At 55.5% G+C, this 20,312-nt stretch overlaps 1 protein-coding gene across 1 annotated transcript in view; it reads left to right on the forward strand.

Moving 5' to 3' along the window:
- TNRC6A (trinucleotide repeat containing adaptor 6A) overlaps positions 1-20,312 on the forward strand; it is a 189,648-nt gene that overhangs the window by 150,220 nt on the left and 19,116 nt on the right. Inside the window, 4 exon segments of the mRNA XM_055136611.1 lie at positions 1,939-2,313; positions 13,310-15,892; positions 17,848-18,018; positions 19,006-19,181. Coding sequence (XP_054992586.1) covers positions 1,939-2,313; positions 13,310-15,892; positions 17,848-18,018; positions 19,006-19,181 — 3,305 coding nt within the window.

Consider the following 20,312-nt stretch of genomic DNA (forward strand, 5'->3'; position numbering starts at 1 on the left):
TGGGGGACTGTATGGGATGCTGGGGATCGAATGGGCAAGGCTGACTTCCCCACCTGCTGTACCATCGCTCTAGCCCTCAAATTCCCTTACATACATCTGTGTATTCCTTACAAGTTGGACGTACTTTTTGTTTTTTTTTGTGTCTGCTGTGACTTTGTTGTAATTTAGAAGTACTGTCTGTTTTTTTTTAAAATAAATGCATTTTTATTGGTTTATGATAGCTTCAAGAGTATTTTTCCAGAAGAAAGAAGTTACTTGTTTTCAAAGTGTATAGTTTTTTTTTTCTTTAATTCCCCCCCTTTTTGTCCATTCCTTTTACATGATTTGATACTGTAAAAGTTTGGTATATAAAGGTTGTTAACTGTTTCTGTCTTTTTAGTTATTTCTAAAAATCAGGATGAAACATTTACCCTTTGTAATTTTTCCCTTGAGTCTCTCTGTGATACTAGTGTTACTGTCATTTTAATGCTGTTCCACTTCTTTCTGATAATCCCTCTCTCTAGCTTCCTCCTACCAGGTTCTTAACACCATCCTACTACAGAGGTGATTGTTACAAGCTTGCACAAGATTCCCTTCCCCCGCTTTAATCTAGTTTTAGAACTTTTGTTTACTTTAATCCGTTCCCATTTATTGTGATTCTTGATTCTTTGGGGTTTATTTTTGGCATCTTATTTTTATTTCATGTTTACCACTGTTGAGTTTTTAAGGCTTTAGTGTTTGGGTGGGCGATGCTGAGGACTTAGTCCTGTCTCTGTGCCCGGGTCCTACTCCTGGCAGGTTGGGAGACAGTCTGGGTGCCAGCCGGCCCTGCCAGGCAAATGCCTTACCTGGTGTTAACTGCTTCAGCCCCTTAGCCTCATTAAAAAAAAAATTCTTTTAATTCTTGGGTGCACTCCTGTGGTGTTCAGGGGTTGCTCACAGCTCTGGGGGGAACCGCTCCTGGTGTTTTTCGGGTCAAACCCCGGCTTCCTGCTTGCAGAGCTCCCTTTCCAGCCTGTTCATTTGTCTCCAGCCTCAAAGGTTCTGCTGCATTTTCTGTGTTACTTGGTGGATAAGGTTTTCTAATTTTGGACTTTTCTCCTTCTCAAGTTTGGGTATTTACTCATATGGATATTCTCTTTTTACTCATTTTATTTATTTGCTTTTTGGGTTTTGGGGCCATATCTGGTGGTGCTCAGAGCTTACTCCAGGTTCTGTGCTCAGGGAATACTCCTGGCAGGCTCTGGGGACCGTATGGGGTTCCCAGGACTACACGGATGGACCGTGTGCAAGGCAAACGCCCTGCTGCCCTGCTATCTCCTGTCCCTCTTTCTGATGCTTCTCTTCTCGTAATTCCTCTATCTTGCCAGACTATTGAGCTTCGTAATGATTTGTTATATCACTTTAATGTTTTTACTGATTTCGGCGAGTTTTCCTGGGGTACCTGTGAAGAGCAGTTGATTGGGATTTGGGATTCTCTGCCTCTGATTTCCCGTCACTTGATGTAGAATTAGGGTTCTCGTGCAGGTGTGGGTCACCTCCCTGGCACGCAAATCATTAAAAAAAAAACAACCACATTTTTTTGTTGATCTCACTTTAGTGACATTTTAGGCTACTGTCCTCTCCTTTTTATAGTTTTCTGTTCCTTCCTTTTGTTTTGGGGCCACACCCAGCTGAGCCCTGAGGGTGGGCGGGGAGGTGAGCGAGAGTTGTAGGGGAGGTCACTGGTCTCCCTGCGGGATTAGGCCAGTCAGTGGTTCACAGACATGACCCCCGCCCCCTGGCTGCCATCTCTCAGCTACTGTGATTTGGTGAGGGAGGAAATCCCTCCGCCCCCCCCCAGTACGCTTCTGCTGCTTTCGGATGGTTTTCTCTCGTGCCTTTTAATGTTGACGGCTTGTCCTGTGGGTCCTCCGTGCTGGCTAATCTTGTCCACCCCTTTTCTTTTGTTGGGATTAGTGCCAGAACAGATAAAGCCCAGTGTAAGCCAGCCTCAGCCTGCCAACTCTCCTGACGGCACCTCCGCAGCAACCAGCACTAATAATAATGCCAAGCGAGCCACCGGCAGCAGCCCGCAGCAGCCGCCGCAGCCCCTGCCCCAGCCCCAGCCACAGCCGCCAGCACAGGCCGTGCCTCGGTATCCTCGGGAAGTCCCGCCACGATTTCGCCACCAGGAACACAAACAGCTTCTAAAGAGGGGTCAGCATTTCCCGGTCATCGCAGCAAACCTGGGCTCGGCTGTGAAAGCGCTGGGCAGCCAGCCGGAGAGCAGCGCGCTGCCCGCGCCGCGGCCGCAGGACCACGGAGAGGCGCCGGGCGGCAGGACTCCGTCAGGTGAGGGGCGTTGCCCTGGGCTGTTGGAGGGTGCCTCCTGGAATGAGAGCTGGGATGGTCGATGGGCTTGCTTCCGGGTTCAGGGCTTGCTTCTGGCTCTGCACTCAGGATGACTCCTGGGGGTGCTCAAGCGACCGACCATAAGGGATACCCGGAACCGAACCCAGGTCCGCCCCGTGCCAGGCAAGCGCCCTACCTGCTGTGCTGTCTTTCTGGCCCGGTCTGCTGATGTCAGGGCAGATAGCCTGACTCGCTTGAAGGAGCCCCTGAGACCCCCTCGTGTGGCCCCCAAACCAGAAAGGCCGAGCAGGTCACGGTGAGCTCTCCCCAGCCCCCCGTGAGGCTGCGAGGTGAGGGCTGAGCCCATCTCCTCCCGTTCAGTCGAGGAAACCGAGGCGCCGAGACTGGACATAAAACTCGCTCCAGATGGCTGAGGCCCGCGTGCCGGAAGGGCGGGACTGGGAAGGTCCTTCCAGGCAGCGTCTGTGGGCAACCCGTGCCCGTGCGGCTTCTGTCAACCCAGTGATGGTGGAGAGGTAGAAAGTCAGTGTCACGCGAGGTCCTCTTGTCCGGAGACGAGCACGCGTCGTAGGTTTGCCAGTCAGATTGCACAGTGGCCCGGGGACTCCCCGGCTGCAGTTTGGCCCAATGTCCCTCAGCTTCTCTGCCTGAGGCCTGGTTAGTGGGGGCAGTTAGTGGGGGCAGCGAGAGCACAGGGGTGTCGGTGTTTGCCTTGCACGTGGCGGACCCCGATTTAATTTTCCGTGTCACATGTGATTCTCCGAGCCCCGGTAAGAGTCTGCCCTTAGCACTTCTGGGTGTGGCCCCCAGACAAAATTTTTTTAACTAAGGCAGTTTCTCGCCCCTCCCCGTCTATTTACCAAACCAGTTTAATGAATCACCGTATTTACTTGGTAGTCCACGGGGTCCGATGGGCATCCAGGGGTGAGCCCCCCAGTGGGGTGTGCTGATGCCAGCTTGGTCAGGCTCTTTACCACCCGCAGGATGCAAGCGCGAGCATCCTGGCAGTGAGCAGGGCGGCCAGAGGCAGGAGGCCTGGCTTTTCCCTCCCGGCCCTGCCACTCCAGCGTGTGTGACCCAGAGCAGGCGGCTTCTTGAGCTTTTGTGTTCTGGGTAGAATCGGTCACTCTCTCCCCTTTTTCTCTGTGTATACCGAGAAATACTCTGTGCGTGCTGTTATTACGTGCGCCAGTGTATTTCACAGCTGGTAGCTGGCAGTCTGCACCACACCAAGGCCTGCCTGCTCCGGAGCTCTGCGTTGGCCGCGGCGGGTGAGGGAGGAGGCCGGTGCAGGCAAGCCTCAGTGACAGCTCCTCCTCGGGCCTGCCTGTCGGCCCTGGAAAGTGTGATAGCAGCACCCGGCCACGTTCTGAGACACGTTAGAGCAGATGGTTGCTTGGGTCTGAATCCCTCGACCCCGGACACTTTTACAGCAAGAGCTACGCTCCTCAGGAACGGGGCTGGTCCGGGCACCTGCATCCAGCACCAAGCAGTGGCGACCGTGGCTGGAACCAGCGCTCAAATGCCCAGTGCCAGCGAGGGCGCTAACTGACAGGCCACAGGGGAGAGTCAATTCAGAACACGTGGGCGTGAGAGAACAGAGCAGTTCTTGAGGGGCTGGAGCAATAGCACAGCGGGGAGGGCGTTGGCCTTGCCACGCAGCCGATCCAGGGTCGATCCCCAGCATCCCATAGGGTCCCCCGCGCACCACCAGGAGTAATTCCTGAGTGCATGAGCCAGGAGTAACCTGTGTGTATTGCCAGGTGTGACACAAAAAGCAAAAAAAAGAAGACGAATTCTTGAAATGAAAGCATCAGGCTTGTTAGAATCTTCTCTCTCGGGGACCTGGAGACTGCCTCAGTATTTCCCCCAGCCCGCATCCCACCTCTGGTGTCTCACGGCCCCGGAGCACTGCTGGCTGTGGCCCTGGTGGCCCTGAGTGCGGCTAGGGGTGGCTGCTGTTCGATCCTTTTCATGTATCTCCTCCCCAGCCCCACACACTTTCATTTTGTTTTAGGGCCTCTCCCAGCAGTTCTCAGGACTTATTTCTGGCTGTGTCTGGGATCACTCCTGGCAGTGCTCGGGGAGTGCCGGGGGTTGAACCCCCCCATTGGCCAGGTGCAAGAAAGTGGCCTACTTGCTGTACTGTAGCTTCAGCCACCTTTATTCTATTTATTCAGTTTTATTTATTTGGGTGGGGCACAGCTGGCAATACTCAGGGCTCACGCCTGGCTCTTCTCTCAGGAACTCCTGGTGATGCTCGAGAGACCATGTGGGATATCAGGGATTGAACCCAGGTCAGCCACATGCGAGACAAGCGCTCTCCCTACTGGACTATTATTGCTCTGGGCCTCCCCACCCCCGCCATTTCATTTTAAATTAATTGATGTTTGGGGCCACATCCGGCTGTGTTTGGGCCTTGCTCTGGCTGCTGCGTGGCAGGTGATGCAGGGACCAGCTGGGTTGGTCTCTCGAGGCCTGGACCCGCTCTCTGGCCTCTTTAAATGCAACATCTCTGGGGGTCCGAGAATACAGTGCATAAAGCACTTGAGCAGGCTGACCTGGGTTCAATTCCCGGCACCCCGTATCATCCTCCGAGCCCCACCTGGAGTGATCCCTGAGCACCGCCAGGTGTGGCCCCCGAACCAAAATAAATACGGAAATCTTGTTTCTGTGAAGTGAGTTACAGGGTTTTTAAATGATTTCTGCCTCATTCCGGGTTTCCTCCTGGCTGGCTTGCTGTGGGCACCTGCGTCCCCCACCCCCTGAAATCTCAGGAGTGTGTTCACAGTTGCATAACTGCGGGAGAAGAGGCCTAAAATACCGGCGTGTGAAAAACTCAGAAGGTCTGAGAAGGAAAAACCATCCTCCTGCCTGCCTCTTTCTGAAAGGACTGGACCGGAGGGGACGCTCCTGTGAGATTAAGAAGTCAGGAGGATGGATGAATATGGATCGAATTCCTGGGCCGCCAGAGACTGGAGAAGGGAAGACAGGAATTAAGCGTGGGGCTTTGGTCTCACTTTGGATCACGGTGACTCCCCGCACTTGCATCCTTTCTGGGAATTCTCTTTCGTCAGTGCTACTTGGAATTATAATAGATGCTTTATTTGCAGAGTAGCCACTGGGCGTCTTTGAGTGGGGCTGTTTCTTAGACAGTAGGGCGGCCTGCTCCTGGAGGGCTATTAACTGGGATTATGTGGGATAATGACATAATTACGTGGTGACTAACCCTTCTGGGGGTATACTGGGACCCACAGGCTGCTGTATTAAGGCTTTGATCTTCCTTTTCCAGATTCGATGTATCACTCTAACAAGAGGTGTGTGTGTGTGTGTGTGTGGGGGGTGATCTCTGCAAGAAACCTTCTGACATAGAGTTGGTGCGTAAGTTTCTTGGGTTGTCCCAAGAATGTCTCTGTGTCCAGAGTGATAGCCTTCAGGTGCAAATACCAAACATGCAGAAACAAGATATATTGCTTCGAGAGGAATTCTGAAGCAGCGTGTTTGTCTCTTGGCTTTGTGCTGGGGGCTGTGGGGGTTTTCTCCCAGTGGTGCTTTGGGCACCCCGAGGTGCTGGGACTGGAACCCCAGCCTTCCGCGAGAGCGCATATGCCCCATCTGTTCATCGTGGCCTTTTCTGTGGTCGCTGACCTGGGGGAGAAGATGTTACTTGGGGGAAACTCGCAGGAGTTGGCGCTGTTACATTGAGTGTGTTACATTGAGCAGGGGTTTCCCGTTGACTCTGTATGTCTTAAGGTTTGTGATCCTTAAAGAAGTTGAAGGACATTTGGTCATACTGGTCAGTGCCCCAAGCTGGGGCTGGGTCTTTTGTTTTCCTGGGGGCGGGGGGGGGGCCTGTTTACAAGGCTGCACTCAAGGGTTGGTTATCCCTGATGGTGTGGGCACAGGTGACAGCTTCTGTGGTCCCTCGGGTTGAACCAGGGTGGCCACATGCAAGGCGAGGCCCGCCTGCTGCTTCTCTCCTGTGCGATTTTTTTTTTTTTTGGGGGGGGTGGTCACACCTGGCGATGCTCAGGGATCACTCCTGGCTCTGCGCTCAGGAATTACCCCTGGCGGTGCTCAGGGGACTATATGGGATGCTGGGAATTGAACCCGGGTCGGCTGCGTGCAAGGCAAACGCCCTACCCGCTGTGCTATCGCTCCAGGATTGTTTGCTGTCCTGAGCTTTTGGAAATGTTTAGAAAGATGAAATCACTGCCCAGCCACCAAGCTCCTGTCTTTTCAGTGTGGCTTATATATATCCTTACAGTTTCAGAACTTTAATTTTTTTCTTGCTCTCAGCCATTCCCTCCTTCCTGGGTCTCTGCGTCTTAACTCTCTTACCCTCTCCTCTCCTCTTCCGCTTTTGGGCCACACCTGCGCCACTCAGGGTTTCCTCCTGGCTCTGTGCTCCCCCTGGTGGGGCTCCGGGGACCACATGGGCTGCCTGTGGGTTGAATCTGGTAGACGCGTGCAAGGCAAACTCCTTTCCCACTGTTCTGGCACTTCAGCCCCATCCTATCGGCTCTCTAAGAAATACCTTAACCTCGCCTGCCTTCTTGCGGCGGTCAGAGAATCCTTTCCCCTCAGCTTTCACAGTCGTCTGCACTTGGACTCTCTGGTACATTCCTTCAGTCCTTGTAATCTGCTTGCTTGACCATGAAATGTCAAACTCCGACTTAATTTTTCAAACTGTGTTTAACAGCACCGGGACAACATGTGTCCTTCCATTTTTATCTTACCTGTGTCTGCCTCTTGTTTCTGTGGACACGTCTGCTGCCCTCCTCAGAGCCCGTCGTCCCCCTCTGTCCGTGGCCTGTCTCCGAGTCAGCCAGCCCTGGCTCTGTGTCACGTCTCTGCTCCGGTTCAGGCTTCCCTGTGCTTGGAACTGGTTTCGAGCTGGCGCCGGGCCCCTCGTCCTCAGCCTGCCCCGAATGGACCCTGTGACTCTTGTCATGTGCCAGATTCTCCTCCCGAGTTGGAGCCTGAAGGTCAGTGCTCAGGTCCAGCTTGCTGGAGACCTGGGACCCACGCGCAGCTGGCTGCCTCTCCCAGGCCCCGCCGCCCACTTCTGCCCCGTGTCCTGCACTCTGCGGGCCGAGGCCGAGTCTCACAGCGCCCCCACGCTGCCAGCCCTGCACCACCGACTCGGACAGGCCCCGGGTCTGCTCCTTCACCTTCTCCCCAGCCCTCACCTCTGACTTTAAAATGTTGAATTTTTAAAGGTTTCAAGTGCTGGGGCTTGGGGCTGCAGTGCCCGGGGGGACCGTGCAGTGCTGGGACTCAAACCTGGGCTTGTATTCTGGCCCTTCGCAGCAGTTTCTGTGGCCCTGGAATTATTTGTGATTATTGTCTCTCTCTCTCTTTTTTTTTTCCTCTTTGGGTCATACCCAGAGGTGCTCAGGGGTTCCTTCTGGATCTGCACTCGGGAGTCACCCCTGGTGGTGCTTGGGGGAGCATATCGGATGCCGGGATTGACCTCTGGTCAGCTGTGTGCAAGGGAAATGCCGCGTCTGCTGTCCTATTGCTTCGGCACCTATTATCTCACCTTTTAAAAAGCTCTTTTTGGGGCTGGAGCGATAGCACAGCGGGGAGAGCGTTTGCTTTGCATGTGGCCGACCCAAGTTCAAATCCCAGCATCCCAGAGGGTTCCCCGAGCACCGCCAGGAGTAATTTCTGAGTGCAGGGCCAGGAGTAACCCCTGAGCATCACTGGGTGTGACCCAAAAAGGAAAGAAAAAAAAAGCTCTTTTGCTGAGATTGCTCATTGTTAGAGCTCTTGTCTTGCATATATGATTTCCTGGGCACAATTCCCAACACTGAAAATAATTTAATATTGAATATGCTTTTTACTGACTTAATATGCTAACCTTTGACATGTCTGTCCTTAGTTACCCTTTTTCTATTCCATTGAAGTGTTTATTATTTGTTTGGGCAGAGCAAGTACTGTTTTAACTGTTGCCTACATTACTTGAATCCATAACTCCAAAGCTTTAAAAAATATTTTTACAATTACAGTTCTCATTTATTGTACAAGAATTTTTGGGGGGAGGTCCCACACCTGGTGGAGCTCCGATTCTCCTGGCTCTGCATTCAGGGATCTCTGGGGGCCAGGGGTGTCTCAGGAGACCAGGGATTGAGCCCAGGTCTACATACAAGGCAAATATCCTACCCACTATACTGTTGCTCTGGCCCCTATTTTATATAGGTTTATAATCAAATTATAGACTCCTGTTATCAATTTCTTCTAATTGTATTAAATGTTGAAAAGATGTAGTTAGGGACCAGAGCCATAGTACAGCGGGTAGGGTGTTTGCCTTAAATGCAGTCGACCTGGGTTCAATTCCCCAGCATCCCTTATGGTCTCCCGAGCACCGCCAGGAGTAACCCCTAAACATCGCCAGGTATGACCCACAAAGCCAAAAAAAATTAAGAAAGAACATAGACCTTCCTGTTCAGGAACAAGTTCCTGTACTTAAGTTGTCTCTTAGCATTCGCATCCCACTTTAGATAATTTTGTTAGTTTAGATATTAAAATTACATTCTACTTTAGATATTGTTGTTCAGATTATTTTGTTATTTCAGGCTACTTGGGACTTCTTTTGTAGTTGCTACAGTTAAAACTTGTATCAGGAGTTATTTTAGGTTACTTTGTGCTGTATGTAGTTGTGACAGAATCTCTTTGCCATTACAGTTTTCTCACTGAAGGTTCCATTGCTTTCCCCGGCCCGTCTCCCCTGCATTGCCGGGGGTGTCCTCCCCCACTCCCATCTCGTTTGGGGGTCCTGTTTCATCACTTCACACACAGCTGAGGGAATCTGTTTCTGTCTTTTTTTCTTGGCCGTTCTAGAAGTTCTTTTCCAGGTCTAAGCTTTTATCACCAACTTGGGTGGCTTCCTAAATCATCTTCTATTTTAAGTCCTAGCAGCAGACATGTTTATGCTGATGCCTTGTGTTAAAGTTGGAGAAAAGTGGATGGATTAGGAATTGGTGATTTTCGGGTCTGCTGAATGGAAGGAACGAAGTATAAATCTGTTTTTGTTTGTTTTTGGGACCACGCTGGCCGTACTCAGGGCTCGCTCCTTGGTCTGCACTCAGGGATCGCTCCCAGGGACCTTGGGGGGCTGTCTGGAGAGCTGGGGATCGAGTCTCCTTGCTGTGCTATCACTGTAGTCCCAGGGATGAATTTTAAGGGTTGTGAAACTTAGTTAATGCAAAGCCATTATTATTTTTTTCTGTGAGAGGTGGGGGTATAACCTAAAGTAAGCGTTCTATTTAATAGAAGTATTTAAGCAAGTTATGTCGTTTCTAATTTTTTTCTTTCTTTCAGTACTTGGGTCACACCCAGCAATGTACAGGAGTTACTTCTGGCTCATGCACTCAGGAGTTACTCCTGGCAGTAAATTTCTAGTCCTCAATATATATTTTTTCTTTTTTGGGTTACACCCAGCAAAGCACAGGGGTTACTCCTGGCTCTGCACTCAGGAATTACTCCTGACGGTGCTCGGGGGACCATATGGGATGCTGGGAATCAAACCTGGGTCGGTCCGTGCAAGGCAACCCTACCACTGTGCTATTGCTCCAGACCCACTAATTTTATTATTTTTTTTATGAAGGAAACATGATATAATAACAAACTTTTGAGACTGAAAAATGCTGATGACAGTAACTATGTTAATGGGACGAATTCACTTATTAAGCTACTTCTAATCTGGATCATATTTGGTTCAAAGCACTTTGAATATCCATCATTCAGTCCTTGCAATAACGTTGTGAGGTTGGGGCTGTTCCTCCCCATCCCCGCTGTGCAGGTGAGGTCAGGGGCTGTCAGCAGGAGAATGTTGTTTTTCAGTCACACCCAGCAGTGCTCAGTGTTAATTCCAGCTCTGAGCTGAGGAACCACTTCTGGTGGGCTTGGGGACTGTCTGGGGTTCTGAGACTGAGCCCCAGGTTGATGGGGTGCAGGACTGGCGCCCTCCCCCCATACCATCTGTACTGTCTCTCAGGCCCAACAGAGAACTTTATTTGTCTCTTGTTTGGGGGCCACACCCAGGGATACTCAGGGCTTACTCCTGGCTCTGTGGTCAGGAATCACTCCTGCGGGTGCGTGGGGGACCCTGTAGGATGGGACTGAACGCGGGTGACCTGCATGCGAGGCCAGCGCCCTCCCCGCTGTGCTGTCCCTCCAGCCCCAAACACAGAGCATGTTTAACCCCAAGTGGTGTGACTCGGGACTTTCTCTTGGAAACTCGAAATCAAGTGGCCCTTCCCAAAGCGCTTGGTTAAAGTGGCTTGAACCTGAATCCTTGGGATATGTATGGCAGCAAGGCAGAGATGGGCCCTGTGGCTCCCCTGTCGGGCTGCATCTGGACCACAGCTCAGGCGGGAAGCTGTTGGTCTTGTCCCGCCCCCCTTCCCTGGGGTCCTGCTGCGTGAATCCGTCTCCCTCCCGCTGGGCACGTGTGGGTGGCGTCCTTCCGGAGCAGCTCAGGAAACAGAGTATTGACCTCAGTGGGAAGCTTGCCATTGTGGGGAGGGGGACAGGCCGGGAGGGCGGGTCTCCAACAGTGTGAGACAAGCGGTCACTCTTGCTGAGGGCCACGAGACCCTGTCAAGGACGGTGTTGCGAGCCCTGGTGCCTGAAGGGTCAAAGGTAAACGGGAGTGACAGTGGTGAAGGGATGGGTGCCTGAACCTTGGACGCCTGAAGCTCAGTCATGAGTCACTTTTTGACTTTGCAATTCAGTGATTCCATAAAAAGAAAAGAAAAGAAAAAAGATTAGTGGGACCAGAGAAAGGGCTCAATGGTTTGAGCCTATTGTATGTAGGAGGCCCAAGGCGTGATCCCTGGTGCGTTCTGGTCCCCTGTGCCACCCCAGGACTGGCCCCTGAGCACTGAACTGGGAGTACCTCCCTTCCTCTCCATTTTAAAAATCCAGACATTTTCCAGAAGAATCTAAGTGGGGCGTTGAAACGGGTCACCGTGGACCCCTGCCTGCAGGGCCCCTCCCCCCAGCCCCCTGGTTTCCGGCCGGCCTGCGCCTGGGCTTGGTGGCGGGCGGCCGTGCTCCCGTTTCAGGGTGCTGCTCGCACGCTGGCTGCAGAGTGGCTGCAGGGCTGACTTGAGCAGGCGCCAGAGTTGCCAGGGTGGGTGTGTTGCTCTGGGGACTGGACCTTGCCCCTCAGGGCTGCCCACTGGACCCCGTTCAGGGGACTTTAGGACACACGTTTACCTCATTTATCATGCTCGTCTGTTGCTGCTGACCAGCTGCTTTGAGAGAACATCCTGCAAGGGGACCTGACTTCCCATGGCAGGGACTTTTATTTTGTGTCACATTTAGCCTCTGCCCCCTGCCCTGCTCATTAGGCTTGGGGCACGGCTGGAGCGTGCGGATGGTTTCAAAGTGTCGTACGTGACTCTGCTTCTCAGTTCAGTAGATAGCCATGAGCCTCCCCCTTAGGAGAGTTGAATTGCTAACTTAAAGAGGCAAATGTCTCCAAGAAATTTCTAGTCCTCAAATTCTTCTTCTTTTTTTTTTTTCTTTTTTGGGTCACACCCGGCGATGCACAGGGATTACTCCTGGCGGTGCTCAAGGGACCCTGTGGGATGCTGGGAATCGAACCTGGGTCGGCCGTGTGCAGGGCAAACGCCCTACCTGCTGTACTATCACTCCAGGCCCATCCTCAAATTCTTAAGCTAAAGGAGAGCAGTGAATCTTGGGGAGCGTCTGACGGCCCCGGCACCTCTCCCTGCCCGCAGCACAGGAACAGGAGGACAGTGTAGGGCCTCAGGTCTGGCCGTGATCGTCTCCTGCACCAACCCCAGTCGTTCCCTTTGTGCAGTCTGATATTAAACCTGGCTGTGGCGTTCAAGACATTTCCATGGGACGTGTAACTAAAATCATCCTTCCTTGCATGCAGTATTTCAGGCTGAATATGGACACTAATGAAGTGGAAATAAGCTGGAAAGAGCCTTGTAATGGTTTTAAGCTTGTTAGAGTATGAGAAGCCTGCTCTCAGGAAGGGCGGGTGGAAGAGGATTCCGAATGGGTTGGTTGTATAGCTTATCATTCTCTTCTGCGGTGTGTGGGCGGTCGCCCTTGGTGATGCTCAGGGGCCACTTCTGGATCTGTCCTCAGGAATTTCTCCTGGTAGTACATGGGGAACCATATGGGATGCCGGGGATCAAGCCCAGGTTGGGCATACCCTCCCTGCAGAGTTACTGCTCCAGCCTTTCTTTACCCATCTGCATCTGAGTCCTCTTTCCATCTCAGACCTCCCAGCCACATTTGCTTCATTACTTTTTTTTTTTTTTCTTTTTGGGTCACACCCGGCGATGCACAGGGGTTACTCCTGGATCTGCACTCAGGAATCACCCCTGGCGGTGCTCAGGGGACCATATGGGATGCTGGGAATCGAACCCGGGTCAGCCGCATGCAAGGCAAACGCCCTACCCACTGTGCTATCGTTCCAGCCCCTGCTTCATTACTTTAATGAACCGCCACCACCTTGTCACAAAAATTGTGTTTGTTGGTAAATTATCAGTTTGTTCGATCCTTTTTTTTTTTTTTTTCTTTTTTGCTTTTTGGGTCACACCCGGCGATGCGCAGGGGTTACTCCTGGCTCACGCACTCAGGAATCACTCCTGGCGGTGCTCAAGGGACCAAGTGGGATGCTGGGAATCAAACCCGGGTTGGCCACGTGCAAGGCAAATTCCCTACCTGCTGTGCTATCGCTCCAGCCCCCAGTTTGTTAATTCTCTGTTTGCCAGTAACTTGCCAGTTTGTTACTCAGCAGGTACTTGCCATAGGGCTCGTGCACTCTAGGCTCTCAGGATACTGAAACACCAGAGGCCGAGAACACAGGTTCCCTGCCTGTGGGCAGCCGGCAGCCGGGGCCCTCGCTCAGTGATCCCAGGCCCGTCCCCACGCGGTTTCCCGGAGCTTGCTGACTGACTCTTCCTCCTTCTCCTTTCCCCAGACGTCAATCACAACCCTTCCGGACCCCAGTATGAACATTCGCCGCGGGGCCCTGTGTCTTCTCCCGGCGACGCGTGCACAGACTGTCAGGATGCTGCTGTGAGCGACGCGCCCGAGCGGGAAGCATGGCCCTCGGTCCCTGGCAGTGACCCCGAGTCGGCCTCAGAATGCGCGGACGCTGACTCTGCCTCGAGTTCCGGATCAGAGCGAACCATCACGACCATGGCGTCGGGGGGCGCGGGCGGCGACAAGGATGGCCTTCGGGGTAGCGCCGGACTTGGCTCCCAGAACAAGTTTGTGGCTGGTAGTGGCGGTGGCTCGGGCCCCGGAGGCTGTCCCGGGCCGTGGGGCTTCCCCCACGGGGCCATGCTAAGCACATGCCAGGTCCCCGCGGAGGCTCCCGACGGCACGCCCGAGAGCAGCGGCAGTCGCGTGAGCGCTTGGGGAACGGCGAGTTCTTCATCCAATGGAGGGTTAAATCCAAGCACTTTGAATCCCGCGAGCAACCACGGTGCCTGGCCAGTGTTGGAGAGCAGCGGGCTCGCCCTGAAAGGGCCTGCGGGGAGCGGCGGCGCTGGCGTCAGCGTGCAGGGCGGCGCCCTCGGCCAGATGCCCAACAATCAGAGTATTAACTCTAAAGCGGGCGGTCCTTCTGCCCTCGGCACCTGGGGAAGCCTTCAGGAGACGTGTGACTCCGACCTCAGTGGTACCCAGAAGGTTCCGTTCAGTGGTCAACCTCAGAACATCACCGCTGAAACGGCCGGACCAAATAACACTACGAACTTCATGACCTCTAGTTTACCAAACTCCGGTTCCGTGCAGAACAGCGAACTGCCCGGGAACGCGGGAGCCTGGCGCGTGAGCACAGTGCACCACCCTCAGATCCAGGCCCCCTCGGTGATGAACGGCACTTCCCTCCCTCACCTTAGCAACGGCGAGTCCAAGAGCGGGGGCGCCTACGGTACTACATGGGGTGCCTACGGCTCTGCTTACGCTGCCGACAAATGCTCCAGCCCCAACGGCCAAGCTCATGGTGACACTGTGAATGCAACTCTAATGCAGCCTGGCGCAAACGCGCCCGGGGGCACTCCCTTCCACGCGAGCACGAGCAAAGGAGGCGGCGTGTGGGAGGCGGGGGCGGCGGGTGCCCAGGGCGCGCCGTGGGCGAGCGGAAATGGTGCAAATTCTGGCGGCAGTCGGCGAGGCTGGGGCACCCCTGCACAAAACACTGGCACTAATCTCCCCAGCGTGGAGTGGGGCAAGCTGCCGGGCAACCAGCATTCCAGTGACAGTGCAAACGGCAACGGAAAGAAGTTTACAAACGGATGGAAGTCTACTGAGGAAGAGGAGCCGGGCTCTGCGGCATCTCAGGCCAGCGAGCAGAGCAGCGTGTGGGCCAAAACGGGGGGTCCCGGGGAGGGCGACGGCAGCACGGAGAGCCCCGCACGCCTGGACGAGAAAGCCCCCGGGGAGAGTCAGAGCCGCGACAGAAGGAAAGTCGATCAGCACACGTTACTCCAAAGCATCGTGAACAGAACGGACCTGGACCCCCGGGTCCTGTCCAACTCCGGCTGGGGACAGACGCCCATTAAGCAGTATACTGCCTGGGACACGGACGCCTCGCCCCGAGGGGAGCGCAAGGCGGACAACGGGACCGAGGCCTGGGGCAGCTCTGCCACCCAGACTTTTAACTCAGGGGTGTGTGGAGAGAAGACGAGCCCGACCAGTAACGATACCTCATCTGTAGCGGGGTGGGGAGACCCCAAGCCGACCGTGAGGTGGGGGGACTCCAAAGGCTCCAACTGCCAGGGGGGGTGGGAAGACGATTCTGCTGCTACAGGAATAGTCAAGAGCAATCAGTGGGGGACTTGCAAAGAGGAGAAGTCCGCCTGGAACGACTCGCAAAAGAGCAAACAGGGGTGGGGGGACGGGCAGAAAGCAAACCCCGGGTGGTCCGTGTCTGCCGGAGACAGCTGGGGCGAAAGCTCCAGAAGTAACCACTGGGGTGAGGCCAACAAGAAATCCAGCTCAGGAGGTAGCGATAGCGACAGGTCCGTTTCGGGTTGGAACGAACTCGGCAAACCTAGTTCCTTCACTTGGGGAAATAACATAAATCCAAATAATTCATCAGGATGGGACGAATCTTCGAAGCCCAGCCCTTCCCAGGGATGGGGAGAGGGTCCAAAGTCCAATCAGTCGCTGGGCTGGGGAGACTCGTCCAAGCCAGTCGGTTCTCCGGACTGGAACAAGCAACAGGACATTGTTGGGTCTTGGGGCATCCCGCCGGCGGCGGCCGGCAAACCTCCTGGCACCGGCTGGCTGGGGGGGCCCATCCCGGCCCCGGCCAAGGAGGAGGAGCCCACGGGCTGGGAGGAGCCGTCCCCAGAATCCATCCGGCGCAAAATGGAGATTGACGACGGGACCTCGGCGTGGGGAGACCCCAGCAAGTACAACTACAAAAATGTGAACATGTGGAACAAGAACGTCCCGAATGGCGGCGGCCGCTCGGAGCAGCAGGCCCAGGGACCCCCGCTGCTGCCGACCGCGGGCCCCGGCTCCGGCAAGGACGTGAGCAGCGGCTCTGGTGAGTGTGCGTGCCGGGGCGGGCCGAGGGCTCGGTGGGGGGGGGGCGCTGGGCAGGTGGGGGCTGAGGGGGCCCTTCCCTTAGTTCCCTGGCACAGCTTTCTTCTCTGGGTGGGGCGGGCCGCCCCCTGCTGTGTGCAGGGGTCACTCCCTGCTCCTCTCAGGAGACTGCGGAGCCGGGCGGGAGAGGCCAGCTGCTCACCCGCGGCCCTGCCTCTCCGGCCAGTGGCCTCTTCTTTCTGTCACCTGCGAGATGCCTGCAGGGAGAGAGGAAGTCAGGAATGGCGATCACGGGGTGGCAGCGCCAGCGCTGTTCTCCCCGCTAGGAGTTAGTTCTCCAGAAGGATTGTGTCAGGATTCTGCCCCCCGGCCGTCCCCTCTTCTCCCTCGGCCATTTGACTAAACGATCCCAGAGATTCGGCCGTGTACTAAGCACAGTCCTCGTCCAATACGAGGCTGTGGAAGGCACGTGTGAGAAGGCCAAGCCTCCTCTTGTTGTTGCTTGTTGGGTTTTGAGTTTCGGGGCCAGACCTGGCCGTGCTCGAGGGTCCTCTTGGCTCTGTACTCAGGAACGGCCCCCGGTGGTGGGTGGTGCCTGGTGGAGCATGTGGGGCGCCATGCATGGACCCCGGGTTCGCCGTGTGCGAGGCTGATTCCCACCATGTTGTCCCATCACTCCGGCCCCAGGAGTGTCCCCACCTGTGGCCGAGTGTCTCACACACAGCCCCCCTCTCGGTGGTGGGACTGACGCCTGCTCTGCAGGCCGTCCCGACAGCCGCCGCCCTTTCATTCCGCTTCCTTGGGATGCGGCTCCTTTCCTAGTGCAGGTTTTCCTGAGCACGCGCCCCTTCCACGGGGGGATGGGCCCGTCTCCGGGCACTGACTTCTCTGTGCCCCGTCTCCGGGTATAGTTCCCTGTTAGGAATTTAGGTGGGATTCTTGGGAGCGGCAGGTCTGCTGTGGGCAAGGCGTTGTTTTCTCTTTGAAACCTTGTCTGAGCCGGCTCGTGACTGCGCCCTAGGCCCAGCTCAGGCCGCCTCCCGCGACCACCAGGACTGTGAATCCCAGGGAGACTGGAGGGGGGCTTTGGTTCTTTTTTTTTTTTTTTTGCTTTTTGGGTCACACCCAGCGATGCTCAGGGGTTACTCCTGGCTTTGCACTCAGGAATTACTCCTGGCAGTGCTTGGGGGACCATATGGGATGCCAGGGATCGAACCCGGGCAAATGCCCTACCCGCTGTGCTATAGCTCCGGCCCCGGCTTCGGTTCTTTTAAAGAAGGTTTATGTGGCCTGGACTTTTCTCTGCTTTGGACAGCATTCTTTTTGGAAATTTCTTCTCCTTCTCCTTTTTTCCCCTCCCTTTTGGGGCCACCTTGAGTGGTGCTCTGGGCCTACTCCTGGCTCTGCATTCAGGGCTGGGGACACCATCTGGGGCGCCGGGGATTGGCCCCGAGTCAGCCGTGTGCGAGGCCAGCGCCCTCCCTGCGGCGCTCACGCACTCACCGCCCCAGTCTGGGGCGCTTGCCAGCAGCGCTGCAAGTGCAGTTACCCAGAGGACGCTGCCCCGTTTGTTGGTCTCGCAGCCCCCAGCAGTGCAGGTTTGAAGGGCTGCATCAAGGCTGTCCCGAGGGCTGTCTTCCCGGACTGGCCGGTTTCCTCTTCAGGTCCCTGGGTGTGGAATTCAAGGCATCTTCCAAGATAGCACGCCTTGCCAGGGTTCGGGTTGTGGAGAAGAATCCATTCCCCATGCAGGGCAGTTAGGGCAGAGAGGGGGAACCCCCGAGCTCCGTGGGGCCGGTCTGTCGTGCTGGGGCGCTGTGTGTGATCCCGCTGGGAAGTTGAGTGCCCGCCGGGCGGCCCAGGGCGGCTCTTCCTCTGGGGTTCCCCACCCCGTCTGCCGCCCACACTGCCGGGTGCCCGCCGTGTTCTGATGGCTGCTTTTCCCACACTCTCAAGGCTGGGGCGAGCCCTGGGGGGAGCCTGCTCCAGCCACCACTGTGGACAACGGCACTTCGGCGTGGGGCAAGCCCGTGGACAGCGGCCCCAGCTGGGGGGAGCCCATCGCTGCGTCCAGCGCGTCCACGTGGGGCTCCGGCTCTGTCGGTCCACAGGCGCTGAGCAAGTCTGGTGAGTCCTGGGCCCCGTGTGGTTGCAGGGGCGATCTGTCCCCAGGCGCCCTCTTTGTGTCCTTGTGGCATCATGCCGAGTGACATTCTCTGGCTTTGGAGTATTGTCCCGTCTGGCCTCTGAATTGTCCTCCCTTTGCTCATCCCATCGTGGGACGGCGACTGCTCGTGACAGTACCGTTCAGCACCGACATTGCCTTTTGCCAGCAACATGCATGTTCCCCTGGGCGAAAGACTTGAGTAGACTGGCCCTCGCGCTAGTCCAGCTGTCTGGCCCGCTGTGGGGAGGACCTTGTCCTGGTCGGGTCCGGTACTGTCTACAGGGTCGCCCACAGCCGGAACAGAGGCCAAAGCTTCATGCTTGGGACTTGCAGTATTTCTTGTGCACATCTCTTTGAAAACATATATAGAGAGAGGTCGTTTTCTTTAAAAAAACTTCCAGGGGCCGGGGAGATAGGACAGTGGGTAGGGCACTGCCTTGCATGCAACTGACCTGGGTTTGATCCCAACATTCTATATGGTTCCCCAAACCTGCCAGGAGTAACCTTCTGAATACGGTGGAGAACCACCCCACAACAAAAGAAACAGTTCCACCCAGGGCCTAGAGAGATAGTACAGGGGCTGAGGCACCTGCCTTGAATCCAGCTGAGCTTTTATTCAGTCAGAGCCAAATGTGGTCCCCAAGTTAAAAAAAAATAAAATCAAAATGCCATCCACCCTCTCTGCCCCACGTGTCACCACGCAGATTGAGTGCAGATAAGAGTGCCACCGTTCCTACTTAGCAACCTTCTGGCGTGTAGACACGCGGGGAAACATTTGCTCAGTGGACGGTTCAATCACAGTAAACTTGTGTGTAACGGGACGTTCGAGGGACTGTGGGAAGGTGGCCTCTCCAGGGAGCCCGGCCTCTGCCCGTGTGCGGGACCTCCAGAAAGACTTGTCCTCCTGAGCGTATCCCTCTGTCTCTCTCTCGCAAACGCTCGTGCAGGGCCCAAGTCTATGCAGGACGGCTGGTGCGGGGACGACGCACCTCTGCCCGGCGCGCGCCCCACCGGCTGGGAGGAGGAAGAGGACGTGGAGATCGGGATGTGGAACAGTAATGCGTCTCAGGAGCTGAACTCCTCTTTAAATTGGCCACCATACACGAAGAAGATGTCATCGAAGGTAAACACTTCGGGGGCAAAGCCCTCGGGACTTCTTAAATTCCACAGATAGTTTGCCCTCAGAAATAAATTAAAAAATAATAATAATAATAATCGAGCAATGAAGGCGCTGCCTGCCCGTTGGTGGCGACCAGACAGTGCAGACAGCCCCCAGCATAGGGATGGCCTCGCTCCGGGCAGCCACCCGGGGGGACAAGACACGGGAACTTCCTTTCTCCCCACTGCTACAGCTGGGGATTTCTCTCCTCCTCCCCCTCCACCAGTGCTGCCTGGGTCAGCCCCGCGCCCCAGGGGGGTGCCCGCAGTGGTGAGGACGAAGAGAAGGGCAAATCTTCATGTTGCCAGCTCATCTCCCACTCACCCCCGCCCCGCGTTCCCGCCTGCCTGTGGGTCGCCCACATCCCATCCTCTTCATCGCGGTCACCCCCTCCACCCCCATCGTAGCCCCTCCCCCTCCCCCCGAAAGGTCCCATGACAAAAATCCCTAGGAATGAAGCAAGCTTGGTTTTGCTCCCAGAGGTCCCCAGGGCTCATTCCCAAGCCTGGCTCTCCGCCACAGTCACGGGGCAGGGGCTCCTGGCAGAGCCCTTTCCTCTGACCCGCCCGGGCTGCCTCTGCGGTTTTGGAAACGCCCTGAACGAGCTCAGCAGGTGTCAGTCATCGCGCAGAGCTGATGGATGCAGGTGTCAAATTCTCCTGGGGACCCCTGTCAGAAATACGTGAATGGTCCCATCCTGCCCCCATGATAATTCCGCTGTGTTCTCCCAACCTCCTGGCTGAGGGGGGTGGTTCTTGGGGCGCCCTTATCCGTCACGGGCCGAGAGCCACACTAGCTGCCGGCTTGGCTCTCTGTTTTCATCCTGGGATTCTAAGTCTGGGACCTGCCATTCCCATCAGTTTAAATTTCGTTTGTCTGAGTTTGCCTGTAGCTTACAGGATGCTTTGCCATGTTTTGCATCCCTCACTCCGTCCTCATGCCCACCTGAGCTTAGACCGCTGACGAGACACTCGAGGCTGCAGACAGGGGGTGACCTGCCCAGAGTCGCAGAGCTAGCAAGAGGCAGAGCAGGGGTTGCAGGCTAGGCCCTCCGATTCCAAGCCCTGTCCTTCCCACTGGACCGTGCCGTTTTTG

Source organism: Sorex araneus, chromosome 4 (genome assembly GCF_027595985.1).
Source record: "Sorex araneus isolate mSorAra2 chromosome 4, mSorAra2.pri, whole genome shotgun sequence".
Classification (NCBI taxonomy): domain Eukaryota; kingdom Metazoa; phylum Chordata; class Mammalia; order Eulipotyphla; family Soricidae; genus Sorex; species Sorex araneus.